General features: G+C 35.6%; 1 protein-coding gene across 2 annotated transcripts in view; it reads left to right on the forward strand.

Moving 5' to 3' along the window:
• emid1 (EMI domain containing 1) overlaps nt 1-14,478 on the forward strand; it is a 73,154-nt gene that overhangs the window by 8,910 nt on the left and 49,766 nt on the right. For both annotated transcript variants that reach the window (XR_010896983.1, XM_067407971.1), the window contains exons 2-3: nt 629-742; nt 1,670-1,773. Coding sequence is in view for 1 of the 2 variants with exons in the window: in XM_067407971.1 (XP_067264072.1) it covers nt 629-742; nt 1,670-1,773 (218 nt within the window). In the remaining variant the exon portion in view is untranslated. The remainder of the gene's footprint in view (nt 1-628; nt 743-1,669; nt 1,774-14,478) is intronic.

Consider the following 14,478-nt stretch of genomic DNA (forward strand, 5'->3'; position numbering starts at 1 on the left):
TGTTACTATTTTTATTTCAATATTGGATCAAAATAAATGGACACCTGATTCAGGGATTTGTCGAGCAGTCGCTTTTCAAGCTGAGTGAAGTGTTTTTCGGCTTTTTAAGCTGTGTGAAGTGAAGCCCTGATAAAGAGCAGCACAAAAGAGCCACTCTTTCTCCCGGGGACTGTGCCTCTGCTCCGGTTTTGGCTCAAGTTTCGAAAAGCTGTCTTAAATCTAAATGAGGAGCCCACACGCTCACACATGCGGGGCAGTGTCCCCCTCCGTGACTTGACCTGCTTGTAGTGCTGCAGAAAGAATAAAAATGGGCGGATGTGATTTGCTAGCAAAAGGCTGCAAAGTAAATAGCATTGACAGTGTTCTCCTGCCAGCCATACGGGTCATTTAACCTGTGTAAACACCATAAAGAGTTTTCAAAAGGGATGGGTAGACTGTTGAAGTACGGGTGCCCCATGAAAAATGTATAAATTTTACAGTATGTGTGAGTTGGTTTAGATCATTTTATGGCTAGCTATGTGCGTGTGTTATTATTCTTATGTCATCAGAACCATCCAATACAAAGCAAACTAATTGATGGGGGTCAATTAGTCAATTGCTTTGATTCTCATATTTCTCTCTCTTTTAGGAACTGGTGTCCGCAGACGGTGACTAAGACAGTGACTTGTCAGGTACAGAATGGCACCACGCTCCAGAGAGTCTATCAGACCTGCAGGTGGCCTCAGGGTTGTAATGGGGGAAGGTGAGTTTATCATCAGCACAGATTCTCTTAGGGTTTTATATCATTTTGGGAACCTCCCATTAGTCACTTTCACACATGCAGCCTGTGCAGTAAATATATTGCCATTTTTCTGTTTAGAGGTCATATGTTAGTAGGACAGCAACACTGGTCCAAAAATGGATGTGTAAAGTTGCATGTGTAAAGTTATAATTGCATAAATCCATTTTGCAGTCCTTGACAGGACCTTGTAAAACCAGTAATGTTGCATGATGTTCATGATATAAACGTTCAAAAGTCTGGGGTCAATACATCTTTTTAAATGTTTTTGAAACAAGTCTCTTAATCTCACAAAGGCCACATTTATTTAATAAATAATACAGTAAAACAGTGATGTTGTAAAATATTATTACAATTTAAAATAACTTTTCTATTTTAATGTGTTTTAAAATGTAATTTATTTCAGGGATGATTTATTTCAAAGCTAAATTTTCTGCATCTTTACTCCAGTCTTCAGTGTCACATGATATCATTTATTTTAAATAGATTTTTTTGTAAGAATTTAAAAGTTAAATATTAATATTAATGAATGCATGTGAATTAATGAATGCATGTGAATTACTGTATTACGGTGTGAGAAAACTACAAAGCTAACTATCTACATTATGAAAAGAAGTGTCATCAGCATTTTTGTTGTTGAGTGAACTATTCTTACAGTACTTCTTGTGTGAAAGAAGCTGTAAACTTCAGTTTTGTTTTTTGTTTTTTTTAATGAAGCTATGCATTTATTATACTATGATTAACCAAAAACCTTACTACATTTATGTATAAAATAAGACTCATTTTTTGTCTGCTGTTGTAAAATTTTAAGGTCTTGAGCTTGTAATGCGTTTGTAGGGTCATCTGGTAACATGCTTTCAAACAAACTTACATTTTATGTGTATGTTGCAGCTATCGCACTGTGGTCCGGCCATCCTATAAAGTTGTGTACCGCACCATCACCTCTCTGGAATGGAAATGTTGTCCTGGATACAGTGGATCTCAGTGTGAGGAAGGTAAGACTGACCAGAGACCAGATAGTTGCAGCCTGATACAGAACTACACGCAGCTGTGAAGAAGGAATCTCTATGCTGTGCTGTATGCTTTGTCAGTGTCGGGGAGTCTATTTTAAGTTTCCTAAATTTCAAGCACAACTAATAATTTAAAGTAGTCAAGCTACTCTTTTGAAAACCTAGTTTGCTACATTAACTATCTGATTATAAAACAAATTTTTGCAATTAGAGGAGTTTTTATCTGGCAGAAAAATGTGGATCTTAATTTGGGTGTCAGCATTTAACTAAGTATAGGCGTTTATCACAGTCTGCGTGTCGTCACAACCTGTTTCAATTAGTAGCTTAACTTAGTTGATCTTGACAGAAATATAAATATTGCAAACAGTTCATTTAGTCTTACATGTGATTGAGGCAATTGTCAGCATGGCCGATGTCGTCAAAGTCATGAGATAAATGAAGATCTGCATGCTGCTCAAACTACTGCCGAAGGAATAATCGGAATACAATCTGAATTTTATTTTTAATGTTATTGTTTTTATTGTTGCAGCATATATATTATGATTAATCTCCAGTATTGTCTACAATGCTATCCAATAAATCATTGTTATCCTATAATGCTATCCAATAAGGGTGTAACGTTACATGTCTTCGTCCTGAATTTTCGGTGCGTGTCTTACGGTTCGATACGCATATGTACACAATGAGTACAGCGTTGAAGCCTAACCACCATTAACCACCAATATTTGCAATAAGCTCTGTTTTTTGTTACTTTTGATAAGAAACAAAGTGTCATCTTTCAAATTCTGTCCATTCAATCCCATGCTATGGGTACTACCACTGATACAGGCTACAGCGAAAGTTATTTGAAGCTTCTGCTTTTCGAAGTGTGCTAAAGGCCTCTACTAAATAAAACATAAATTTGCACACTCCAAAAACACTCCAATTTGAAAGCAGCATTTAACTGAATCTGACTAAATATTTTACATCTATTACATTTTTTTAAAAATATTGCATAGGGACTGTGAATTTTTAATAGCTTCTTTAAGATAAATTGTCTGAATGAACCAATTAGCTAAAAATGAATCTGACTTTCCAATGCTACTTGAGAGAGAATACATTTCCTCATTTACTTAGCTGTGCGCACAACACAGTGTGACAAAAAGCATCCATGTAGCATTTAATCATGCTACTCGTTGGAAAATGCTGCTGGAAAAAGCTACACTATTTTGGAAACTGCTGAACTGCTGTCGCACTGTGTCTAAGCGTGTCTGCTCTTAGTAGACTTTCCCCAACACTGCTCATAGTGAACCAGAACTAGACATGATTTTGGGAATGGGAAATGAGTGTTTGGGGTCTGTGAGGTAGCCATATTTGTTATTTAATGTTTATACAGGCTCACACAAGGAGACCACCCCACAACTAATGTCCTGCCCTGGCTACAGCTTATGTCTTACTTTGACTTTGACTTCTTCTCATTCACTTCACTGTCTCTGTTTGTAAATCATGTCCCAATGTCAGGAGAGAAAGTAGTGGAGAATACAAAAGAAGAGAAACAGGATAGATGGCTATTGTGAGACAGGCAAAAGTATGCGTGTGTGCAAGCGAGTGTGTGATTAATGTGAGCGCGTGTCTCAGCTGTATTTGGATGCTGTTTCTGGCTGCTTTGCTCTGTGACTGAGTGTGTGTGTGTGTGTGTGTGTGTGTGTGTGTGTGTGTGTGTGTGTGTGTGTGTGTGTGTGTGTGTGTGTGTGTGTGTGTGTGTTTGGCTGCATTGTCTGAGTGTCAGCCAGAGCCTCATTGTGAGCTGTGCTGGGAGTAACTGTGAGGACCAGCCAGCAGCCATGAGAGTCTCCTGTCCTCTCCGAACTACACCAGGTCTTGTGTGATTTGGCCGAAGGTGGGCTCTCTAAGCTGTTGTTTGTACCAGCTGTACCCACTAACCCACTGGTAGTTTATAAATTGAGGTTAAACTCTTAAGGTCCACTAAATGATTTAATGTGGTTGGCATTCCCAGGGTGGCAAGTCTTTATTTGACTGAACTTTAATTCACTTTTATAGACAGTTTTAGCTTTAATGTGTCTTTTAAATTGCTTTGAGGGCTTTAATGCTGTGCAGTGTGTGTCAGTCATGTGGTTGTTTTTGTGTGTGTGTGTACAATAAAATGTCAAGCTGTACGCAAGCTGTACTCACTACTTCCTGTCTGTGAGGCAAATTGGGGTTTCTTTAGCCTGCAGCCAATTGCTAAAGAAACATAAAAGGATATAGTTCACCAAAATGATATTTCTATTTATTTGATTTCATTCATTCATTTCATGATTGATTCATATTTTGATCATTTTATTCAGATTGATTTGGTACATTTTTAGTTATTATGTCTATTTTGCTTATGTTAAAGGTGCCCTAGAATAACAAATTGAATTTACTTTGGCATAGTTGAATAACAAGAGTTCAGTACATGGAAAAGACATACAGTGAGTCTCAAACACCATTGTTTCCTCCTTCTTATATAAATCTCATTTGTTTAAACGACCTCCGAGGAACAGGTGAATCTCAACATAACACAGACTGTTACGTAACAGTCGGGATCATTAATATGTATGACCCCAATATTTGCATATGCCAGCCCATGTTCAAGGCATTACACAAGGGCAGCCAGTATTAACTTTTGGGTCTGTTCAATAATAACTGACATGATCATTGATATCATGATATTTTTAGTGATGTTTGTAAATTGTCTTTCTAAATGCTTCATTAGCATGTTGCTAATGTACTGTTAAATGTGGTTAAAGTTACCATCGTTTTTTTACTGTATTCACGGAGACAAGACTGTCGTTATTCTCATTTTTTAAACACTTGCAGTCTGTATAATTCATAAACACAACTTCATTCTTTATAAATCTCTCCAACAGTGTGTAATGTTAGCTTTAGCCACAGAGCATAGCCTCAAACTCATTCAGAATCAAATGTAAACATCCAAATAAATACAATACTTACGCGATTAGACATGTTGCATGATGAACACTTTGTAAAGATCCATTTTGAGGGTTATATTAGCTGTGTGAACTTTGTTTATGGTGTTTAAGGCAAATGCAAGCTCTTGGGGCGTGGAGCATGAGATTTAAAGGGGCCTCGTACCCTGAATCGGCGCATTTATAATGATAGGCAGTTAAAAAAATGAATTTAAAAAAATCTATGGGGTATTTTGAGCTGAAACTTCACAGACACATTCAGGGGACACTTAAGACTTATATTGCATCTTTTTAAAACATGTTCTTCGGCACCTTTAACTATTGTTTATATAGTTTAATAAAATAAATCACTGAATGTTAAAAAAATTATTCAGTTTATTCAGTGACTTCAGTGACTCCTGCTAATTAATTTAGTTAAGTGTCTATCAGACTGATTTAAGCACTAACTTCTGATTTTTTAGTCTTTTTAAACGATTAATTAAAGGAATAGTTCTGTCATCACTGACTTTGTCTGACTTTGTCATAGACACACACTAATTGTGTTAACTAGTTGAGCCTAGAGGACAAATCCAATATTGATGATTGCTATATTTTATAATATTGAAGTTTCCTATTTTGGGAATGAGTTTACTTTGATCTAAAGATGAAACCGCAGACGAACAATGAAACCCAGACACACCCACACTGCCAACCAAAATGCAAATCCTTCCATTTTTGCACAATTACATACCCCAAAGGCAGCAGACATCCATGAAATGAGAGATAAAGTGGGTGAATTAGGTTAAATCTGTTCCTCATAAGAGAGGGATGATGAAATGGAGAGAGGATACCATCGTAAGTGGGACGCTCCGAGGCCTGTGAACACTAGTGTCTTATCGGTACCATGTGAAACAAACTCGGATCACAGACAGCCCTGAGTGGAACTGACAGCTCCGTTCTGTCTCTCTCTGTTTCTGACACCACAGTTTATAGTGGGCTTCAGCACCCTCGAGATATCATTCGTGTCACTGATGCAATACACCATAGTGAGGAACAGAAACTAGAAAGCATATTATGTGTGCATGAACATTTATTAATGTCTGGTATATCAGAGACCATGGAGAATGAGCTTTATCCTCTCATATATGGTGAGATGTACCGTCCAGACACCCCCCACCTCATCTTGTTTTATAACACCGGCTGTCTCTGTTTGTGTCTACACTGGTTTCAGATCATTGTTATGCACACAGTATGGGTTGCAGTTTGAAATGTAAAGTGCAATGGCATCTCAGCACAGTGATTCTGTGTTGTTGTAGGATCATTTGTGTTCTGATGTGGGGTACGTGGAATGAGCAAAGAGAGAAGTGTTGCTTCGCTCAAAAATATCTTTTACACATCATCTTCACTTTAAAGCAGGACTATTCAACTTCATCAACAGCAACAAAAACTATATATCTGCAGATAGCATTGCGATATAGTATAATATTTACTTGGTACAAAAATAAAAAATCAATGTTATAGCATTAATTTTTTGTTAACAGAAAATACATATAACAAGATAAGCATTTTTTTACTGCCATATTTGTTATGCAGATTTCTCTTCCAGGCCTGCTTTAAAGATCCTTAAAGATCTGTATGTATTTATATTAATTTTGAAATAGGGATACCAAATATTTTGTTTGCTGTTGTCAGTTTTTGGCCTCCAATACTTTTTTTCCCTCATGGTTTTAATCTCTTGTTCTTTTCTCATTAGTTCTCCCTTTCTCACCGGCGTCGTCTGAACTAGTAAAAACATTACATCAACGATAAGACACAAAAACATATTTGAAGTACATGTCAAGCTTTTTATCTGAAGTACATTTTATAAAGATCAGCGTCCCACCCTCGTTCACACACTCACACACACATACTGCACACAGACTTTTGAAAGTCTATTAGTGAGGATCACTTCAAATGTTCTCAAGTCAGTGTTCAACATTTTTCACTATATTTGTTAAAAACATGTTGAGAACTTTGCGCATATATATATATATATATATATATATATATATATATATATATATATATATATATATATAAATATATATATATATATATATACTACCATTCAAAAGTTTGGAAACATTACTATTTTTAATGTTTTCGAAAGAAGTCTCTTATGCTCATCAAGCCTGCATTTATTTGATCAAAAATACAGAAAAAAACAGTAATATTATAAAATATTATTACAATTTAAAATAATGTTTTTTTTATTATAATATACTTAAAATATAATTTATGTCTGTGATGCAAAGCTGAATTTTCAGCATCATTAAATCCAGTCTTCGGTGTCACATGATCCTTCAGAAATCATTCTAATATGCTGATTTATTATAAATGTTGTGCTGCTTAATATTTTATTTATAACGTGATACTTTTTTCAGGATTCTTTGATGAATAAAAAGTTAAAAAAGAGCAGCATTTATTTAAATTAAATCTTTTGCAACAATATACACTATTGTTCAAAAGTTTGGGGTCAGTATTTTTATCTTTTTTTTTTTTTTGGAAGAAATTAATACTTTTTTTCAGCAAGGATGTGTTAAATTGATAAAAAGTGATAGTAAAGATTTATATTGTTAGAATATTTCTATTTTGAATAAATGCTGTTCTTTTTGACTATTTATTCATCAATGAATCCTGAAAAAAATATCACAGTTTCCAAAAAATATTAAGCAACACAACTGTTTCCAACTTTGATAATAACTGAGTATCAAATCAGCATATTAGAATGATTTCTGAAGGATTATGTGACACAAAAGACTGGACTAATGGCTGATGAAAATTCAGCTTTGCGTTACAGAAAAATTATATTTTAAAGTATATTAAAATAGAAAACCATTATTTTAAATTGTAATACTATTTCATAATATTATTATTTTTTTTCTGTATTTTTGATCAAATAAATTCAGGCTTGATGAGCATAAGAGACTTCTTTCAAAAACATTAAAAATAGTAATGTTTCCAAACTTTTGAATGGTAGTGTATATATATATATATATATATATATATATATATATATATATATATATACTGTATATATCTCGCCACCCATTTACTACCATAGTATTTATTTTTTCTACTATGGTAGTAAATGGGGTGCGAGATCTTTTTGGTTACTGACGTTTTTCCAAAAATCTTCCTTTGTGTTCAGCAGAACAGTGAAATTCATACAGGTTTGGAACTTGAGGGGGGAGTAAATGATGATAGAATTTTTATTTTTGGGTGAACTATCCCTTTAATGGATATCTCTTGTTACTCTGTTAAGAATTCATTGGAATTGCAAGCAACAAAAATACCCCCACGCCAATACTGAACAATAATTTTAATGATTTGAAAACCCGAAGATTAAAGGCACTGAACAAATTAGATCATGTATTATCCAGGAAAAATGAAAGACTGTCTATCAAGGTTTTATGTCAAAATATTGTTCAGTCATATCTGCTTTCAGCTCAGTTTATTATTTCAACAGAGCTCCACAGATCATGTTGTTGATAAGCGTAATGACCTAACACTTGTTAAATCATTATTTTCCCCCTCAGTGTTTTAAGAAGAATTCTCCACAGTCCTTTTTTGTTTTTTTAAATAAATGATGAGGATTCATTCTGAGATGTTTATATTCATATACATTAACTCTTCACCCTACTCAAGTGCGTAAGAGAATCTGACTCACAGTCAGCAAGTGATTGAGAGGAAGTCAACAGCTTGTGTGTTTGTCGTGTGGGAGGACGTGTTGAATTAGCACGCTTGTCTTAGAAGTACGAAGGGCCCTGAATCAAACCCTGGCCCTCGGTCAAAGTGAGGCTGTGTGCTTTTGATGCACTAATTACCAGCTCGGCTCGTAGGCATGCGACGGGTGCTTTAAAGCCACAGAAATGTAATCTGTGTTTTCACAGCTCAGCTCGGCTTATCGGGGGGTTCCACGCTAAGCTCTTATGCTTCAAACATCAGTTACACACACTAACTATGGAGGCAGTCAGCTGGGAGCGTTTTTTCGCTCTTTTTTAAGAGCACTTTATATTCTGGAATGATTTAAGTTGTCCTTAATGACTTGGGAAAGGGCCAAACCTTCAAGCAGAGCCTCCTGCCTGTCTTTGTGTTAGCCAGTCAGCTTTTTGTGGCTCAGTGTGTTTATGCATGTGTGTTAGCGTGTGTGGGAGATATGAGGTGTCAAGGAGTGCATCGTGCAGCTGTTGTGTCTCTGTGTATTTGTACTTTGTGAGCATCAACTAACATTCTGAGTGAACATTTTGAACACGCACTTTGAACAAATATTCTTGAACGCACACTGTGAATGATCATTCTGAACACGCACTGAACAAACATTCTGAACGCACACTATGAAAACACACTTTGACTGAACATTCTGAATCCACAATTTCAGTGAACATTCTGAACTCACAATGAACACATTTTCTGAATACACACTTTGAATGAACATTCGAAATGAGTTTGAACAAACATTTTAAATTCGATTCGAAAGAACATTCTAAACGCTCTTTGAATTAACATTCTGAACACACTATGCATGAACATTTTGAATATACACTTTGAATGAACAATCTAAATACAGTTTGAACAAACATTCTAAATACACTCTTTCAAAGAACATTCTGAAATACACTCTGAACAAACATTCTGAATGCACACTTAAAATTAACATTCTAAATACACACTTTGACCGAACATTCTGAACACACACTTTAAACAAACATTCTGAATACAGAATGAACATTCTGAGCACATAGTTTAATGAACATTCTGAAACACACTTTGAACGAACATTCAGAATACACACTTTGATCAAACATTTTGGGCCTTTATGCATTTTCTCTGATCGGATAGCTATCCGATTGTGAAAAGACCAGGTGTAAATGCCCTCCGAAACGCATTCGAGATGGATTTAAATCCGATCGCTCAAACCACTTCAGGAGGTGGTCTGAGACACATTCCAGTCTGAACAAGTCTAAATGCATCTGGTTGTTGAAGCCACATATGCAAATTTTACTCCTCCCAAAAATGCTAAAAAATAAACACATGCGAGTGGGTTATAGCATGTTATAGCCAGATGTCACAGCATTACTGCATCAAGCATCGCCGCAGATGACCAGCTGAGCAGCTGAGTAGCTGAGTATCTCTTCAGCAAGCCGATGCGCAAACTGTCACAAAGGAAACTGAAAGTCGCTGATGCACACAACTCAATCATTTTCATTAAAAGTAATGAGACTATGATCTTACCAGTGCTGTTGCCGCGCTCTCTCCTATTGCGGTCTTTGATTTTGAAATTAGCTGATGATCAATAAAATACAGCTCATATTTGATGCTTTCAGTGACGTTAAATCTGCATATAGCGCGGGAATTGAAGATCGGATTTATATTCGTTTTGTAGAGACACATTTAAGATGCCAAGTGTAAATGGAATCATTTTGATAAATCAGATAGCTATCTGATCAGTAAAAACGCATGAAGTGACCAGATGTAAACAGGCCCTCTGAGAGCAAAGTTTAATGAACATTCTGAATACACACTACTAACGAACACATTGTTTGAATGAAAATTGTGAACAAGAATTCCGAACGCACACTTTGAATGAACATTCTAAAAAACACTATGAGCAAACATTGTGAACACACCCTGAGAATGCCCTTTGTAAGCACAGAATCTGAACTTTTTGAACACTCTGAACACACAAATAATAATCACACAGCTTTCACACACAGCTCAAGTGAAAACCCAAACTATTAACACATTCTTGATGCACTTTGCAAATTGCCCATCAGCAGCCTATGAAGTCATATTCTCTCTTTCACCCCACATCTTCCATCTGTGTTACTATAAACAACTATGTAAGTTTAGATGTGTGAGCTGTTTGTTATTCTTAATCCCTGCTGCCTGTTCTGTATATTGTACATTTGTTATATAATTACTCCCTTCTTTTCCCTTCTCTGCTCTGAGTTGTCCATTCCTTCCAATAGCCCCAGTCAATCTGCAGAACGACATAACCCACCTGCTGAAATATGTGTACTCATTCATCTCGGTGTAAACCAGGAAATTTCAGGTTTAACAGGCCCAGTGCTCTACATCCCACCACATAAACTCAAACAGGAAGGGCTGCATTGCACAGGGCCCCACTGGAGGAAGTGGAGCTCTGGAGATGGAAAGAAACAAATGAATTGAGTACAGGGAAGGAAAGTACATATTTTACTTAATCTAGACAAGCTTTCAGTTTCAAGCAGATGCTTTCTGTTTACTATCACTCTTCTTTTTCTTGGGATGTTGGAGAGCAAGTTTAGCTCATAGCATCATTTTATAATTTCAATGAATAACTGAAGTGCTACATAAGGGGGTTTCAAAATGGGGAACCCCGGGGGGCCGCAGTAGGGTGCCAGTAGCCATGGAACAAAAATGCTATTTAATTAATGTTTTTATCCATTTTTGTCAATTTTTTCCTCTTTGCAGGTGTCTCCTTATAGCTTCAAAAAGTTTGAAAACCCATGTGCAACAAAGCCATTTAATTTATTTTCTACCTGTTGTTCTTTGCCTTTCTTTCCCTGTTAAACGTACTGAAACAGAGGTTTGTTGCTAAGCATACATCACTTCTTGTTTGGGGTGTGTGTTTTGGTTTTATTGTTGTATTTTTATATGGCTCTGTAAAATGTAACTATGCATCTGCCACATGAAAAGGTTTTGCAATGTTTTATTCAAAGATTAGAAAACCTGAGAAAGAAAAACGTTTCTTTGTCTCTTGTTTCCTACCTCCCTTTCTCGCTCCTGTGGTCGTCTGAGACTGACAGACAACCACAGAAGTCTTCATCTGTGGCGAGTAGTTATGATGTCATTCATATATTCAAATTATCTTGTGGTTGCCAAGAGCTAATTTAATCCTGAGCTGCATGTTCCTTTGATGTCATTTGCAAACATTTGTAAGTGTGTGATGGTGTGTACTTACTGCTTTTGTGGTGGTATAGAGATGGTTGTGATTAGAGAGGCAGGTTTAGAATGAGCTTTACATACACACATGCTTATTAGAGCCACGCTCCACAGCAGTGCTGTTGAAACTTACAGGATAAAAGGATTAGGAAGAAACCGGGTGACCGCAGGGGGTGTTATGTTGCAATAGATCTGCAGTGATTCCCAATTGTGCATTAAGGGCTGTCAGATTGCATCTGTATTTTTCCGCTTATAGATTAGGTTTGTAATTTCTGTTTGCAAATGGTGTCCTGAGTGTTTTTAGCATGTTACTGTGGGTGTTTCTTACAGGTCAAAGTAAAAATTGCTCTTGTGTGCTGGTCAGTATGATATTCTGCTCCTTATTTTTGGCTCAAGCTTCTTTTTCAGTATAAGTCTATGGGACTTACCGTTGTCTTTGCACATTACATTTACAGAAGAAATATTTGTATCGTTCAAAGTTTGTGGTCATTATGTTTTTTGTTTTTCATCAAGAAATTAATGTTTATTCAGCAAGGATGCATTAAATTGATCAAAAGTGACAGTAAAAGCATTTATAATGTTTATAAAGTTTCTTTTTCAAATAAATGCTGTTTTTGAACTTTCTATTCATTAAAGAATCAAAAATTTACCATGAATATATTAATTAATAATAAATATATTATATTAATCATTTCAACATTGATATTAATAAGAAATGTTTCTTGAGCACCAAATCAGCACATTAGAATGATTTCTGAAGTAAGACTAGAAGTAATCGTATAAATAAATTTGATAAAATAAATGCAAATGTCTTGGTGAGCATAAAAGACTTCTTTCAAGAAGTCTTAATCTTACCAACCCTAAACTTTTTAGTGTATATCACAATTTATATAGATTTGTATTTATAGTTTTTAACATTAAACATTCAGCTAGTCATTAAGGTTGGAGTTTACTCTCATTCACACAGATTATAATATATTAAAGGAAGCATTTCTTTTTATTTTGTGGTATAAGAAACCAGGAAATGGCCTTTTACTCTACACATTTTTTATTAGCTCAAATGTGATCCATGATTCAAAGTACACTAAAATTGTAAATTTGCACTGCTCACACATGTATGGTGAGTGAAATTGTTTGACTTAATGAAAAGAATGTGCCATGCATTATTTTAAGTAAGCTTTTGTGTCTTGCCACATCACATATAAATGCCTGAGTGCACAGTTTTAAATGCACTTGGAAAAGCACATTTTCAACAGATCCTTTTTTTTTTTAGCAGGATAATAAAGCGTTATATCTGTCTGTACAAATAATAAAGTCAGATGTTAGTGACTATGTGTTGATGTTAATCTGTTATGTTGGGTTTTTAGAGACAGCATTATTGCATTAAGAGATGATGGAGGTGCGAGTGTTCACAGAGGGATGATGGAGTTGCAGTATGTTGTGTGCATTAGAGTTTTCTGCTTGTGGTTTTGGCCAGGGGTGTGCGGTGCTGACTTCATTTTACCAGACTGAATCTGTGTCGGAAAAGAGATTCATCATGAAATGCAGCAGTAAATTTAAAGTGAACTGATTTCATGCATGTACTTGGTGATCTCATGTGTTACTAACCTAAAATGTGTACATGCACAGTAGTAGTATCTTCAAATATAACATGTTAAAGTGGATTTAGATAGTTCACCAAAAAATCTAGTTTTATCGCTATTTACTTACCTTCATATCATTCTAAGGTACACAGGCTTGAAACACATTACATGTAATGCAAGTAACTTAATCAGATTACTTTTTTCAAGTAAGTAGTAAAGTAACTACTTACAAAAGTAAAGTTACTTTTAAATTTACAACAAAATATCTGAGTTACTTTATTCAAATAAGTAACACAAGTTACTTTGTTTTTTCCATTTATTGAATGACACCAATCTTGAAAATAATGTATCATGGTTTCCACAAAAATATAAAGCAGCTCACCAGATCAGCATAATGATTTCTGGATGATCATGTGACACTGAAGACTGGAGTAACGGCTGCTGAAAATTCAGCTTTGCATCACAGGAATAAATTGCATTTTAAAATATATTTTTTTAAAAATGAACATTTTCACAATTTTACTTATTTTACTGTATTTTTTGAGCCAATAAATGCAGACTTGGTGAACTTAAGAGACTTACTGCATAAACATTAAAAATCTTACTGTCCACAAACTTTTTATATTTAGATTATATTTAAAAAGACTCCCTCTTAAATAGCCCTTTATTAGTATCTCATAATTTAGCTAACTACTTTTTAGCTTAACTGTAGTTTAACTACTTAAATAATTTTGAGTAGCTTGTAGCATGACAAGCTACAGTTTCAAAGTAGCTTCCCCAACACTGTTTTTTACACACACTCACTCACTACAGCTGTTGCCATTCTTTTTAGCAGACGGACAGTGAAGGCAGTAAATCACTTTAATAGACTGTGTGCTGTGACATAATATGCAGAGGGATCTGGACTCCGTCCTGCCACCAGCCAATGAGAAGTCTCCCTGAGAGTTCCCTGTGATACTATTGGATGGGACAGGAGAGTAGAGGCAGGGTTATTCGGCACTCGTAGGATGATGTCTGGGTCTGTTATTTGGGCTGGACGTGTCCCACATCGTCTGTCTTAAAAACTGACTCACACACACCTGAAATAGAGGGCAGTGTGATTTTGCGCTGCAGAAGAGTTGAACTGTTTGTGGACCTTAATCAGTCTAGCTGGAGTCAGTGACATGCTGCTCTTGAACTCTTGTTGTATTTATAGAGCTGATGTTAAGGCT

The sequence above is a fragment of the Chanodichthys erythropterus genome, chromosome 13 (assembly GCF_024489055.1).
Source record: "Chanodichthys erythropterus isolate Z2021 chromosome 13, ASM2448905v1, whole genome shotgun sequence".
Classification (NCBI taxonomy): Eukaryota; Metazoa; Chordata; class Actinopteri; order Cypriniformes; family Xenocyprididae; genus Chanodichthys; species Chanodichthys erythropterus.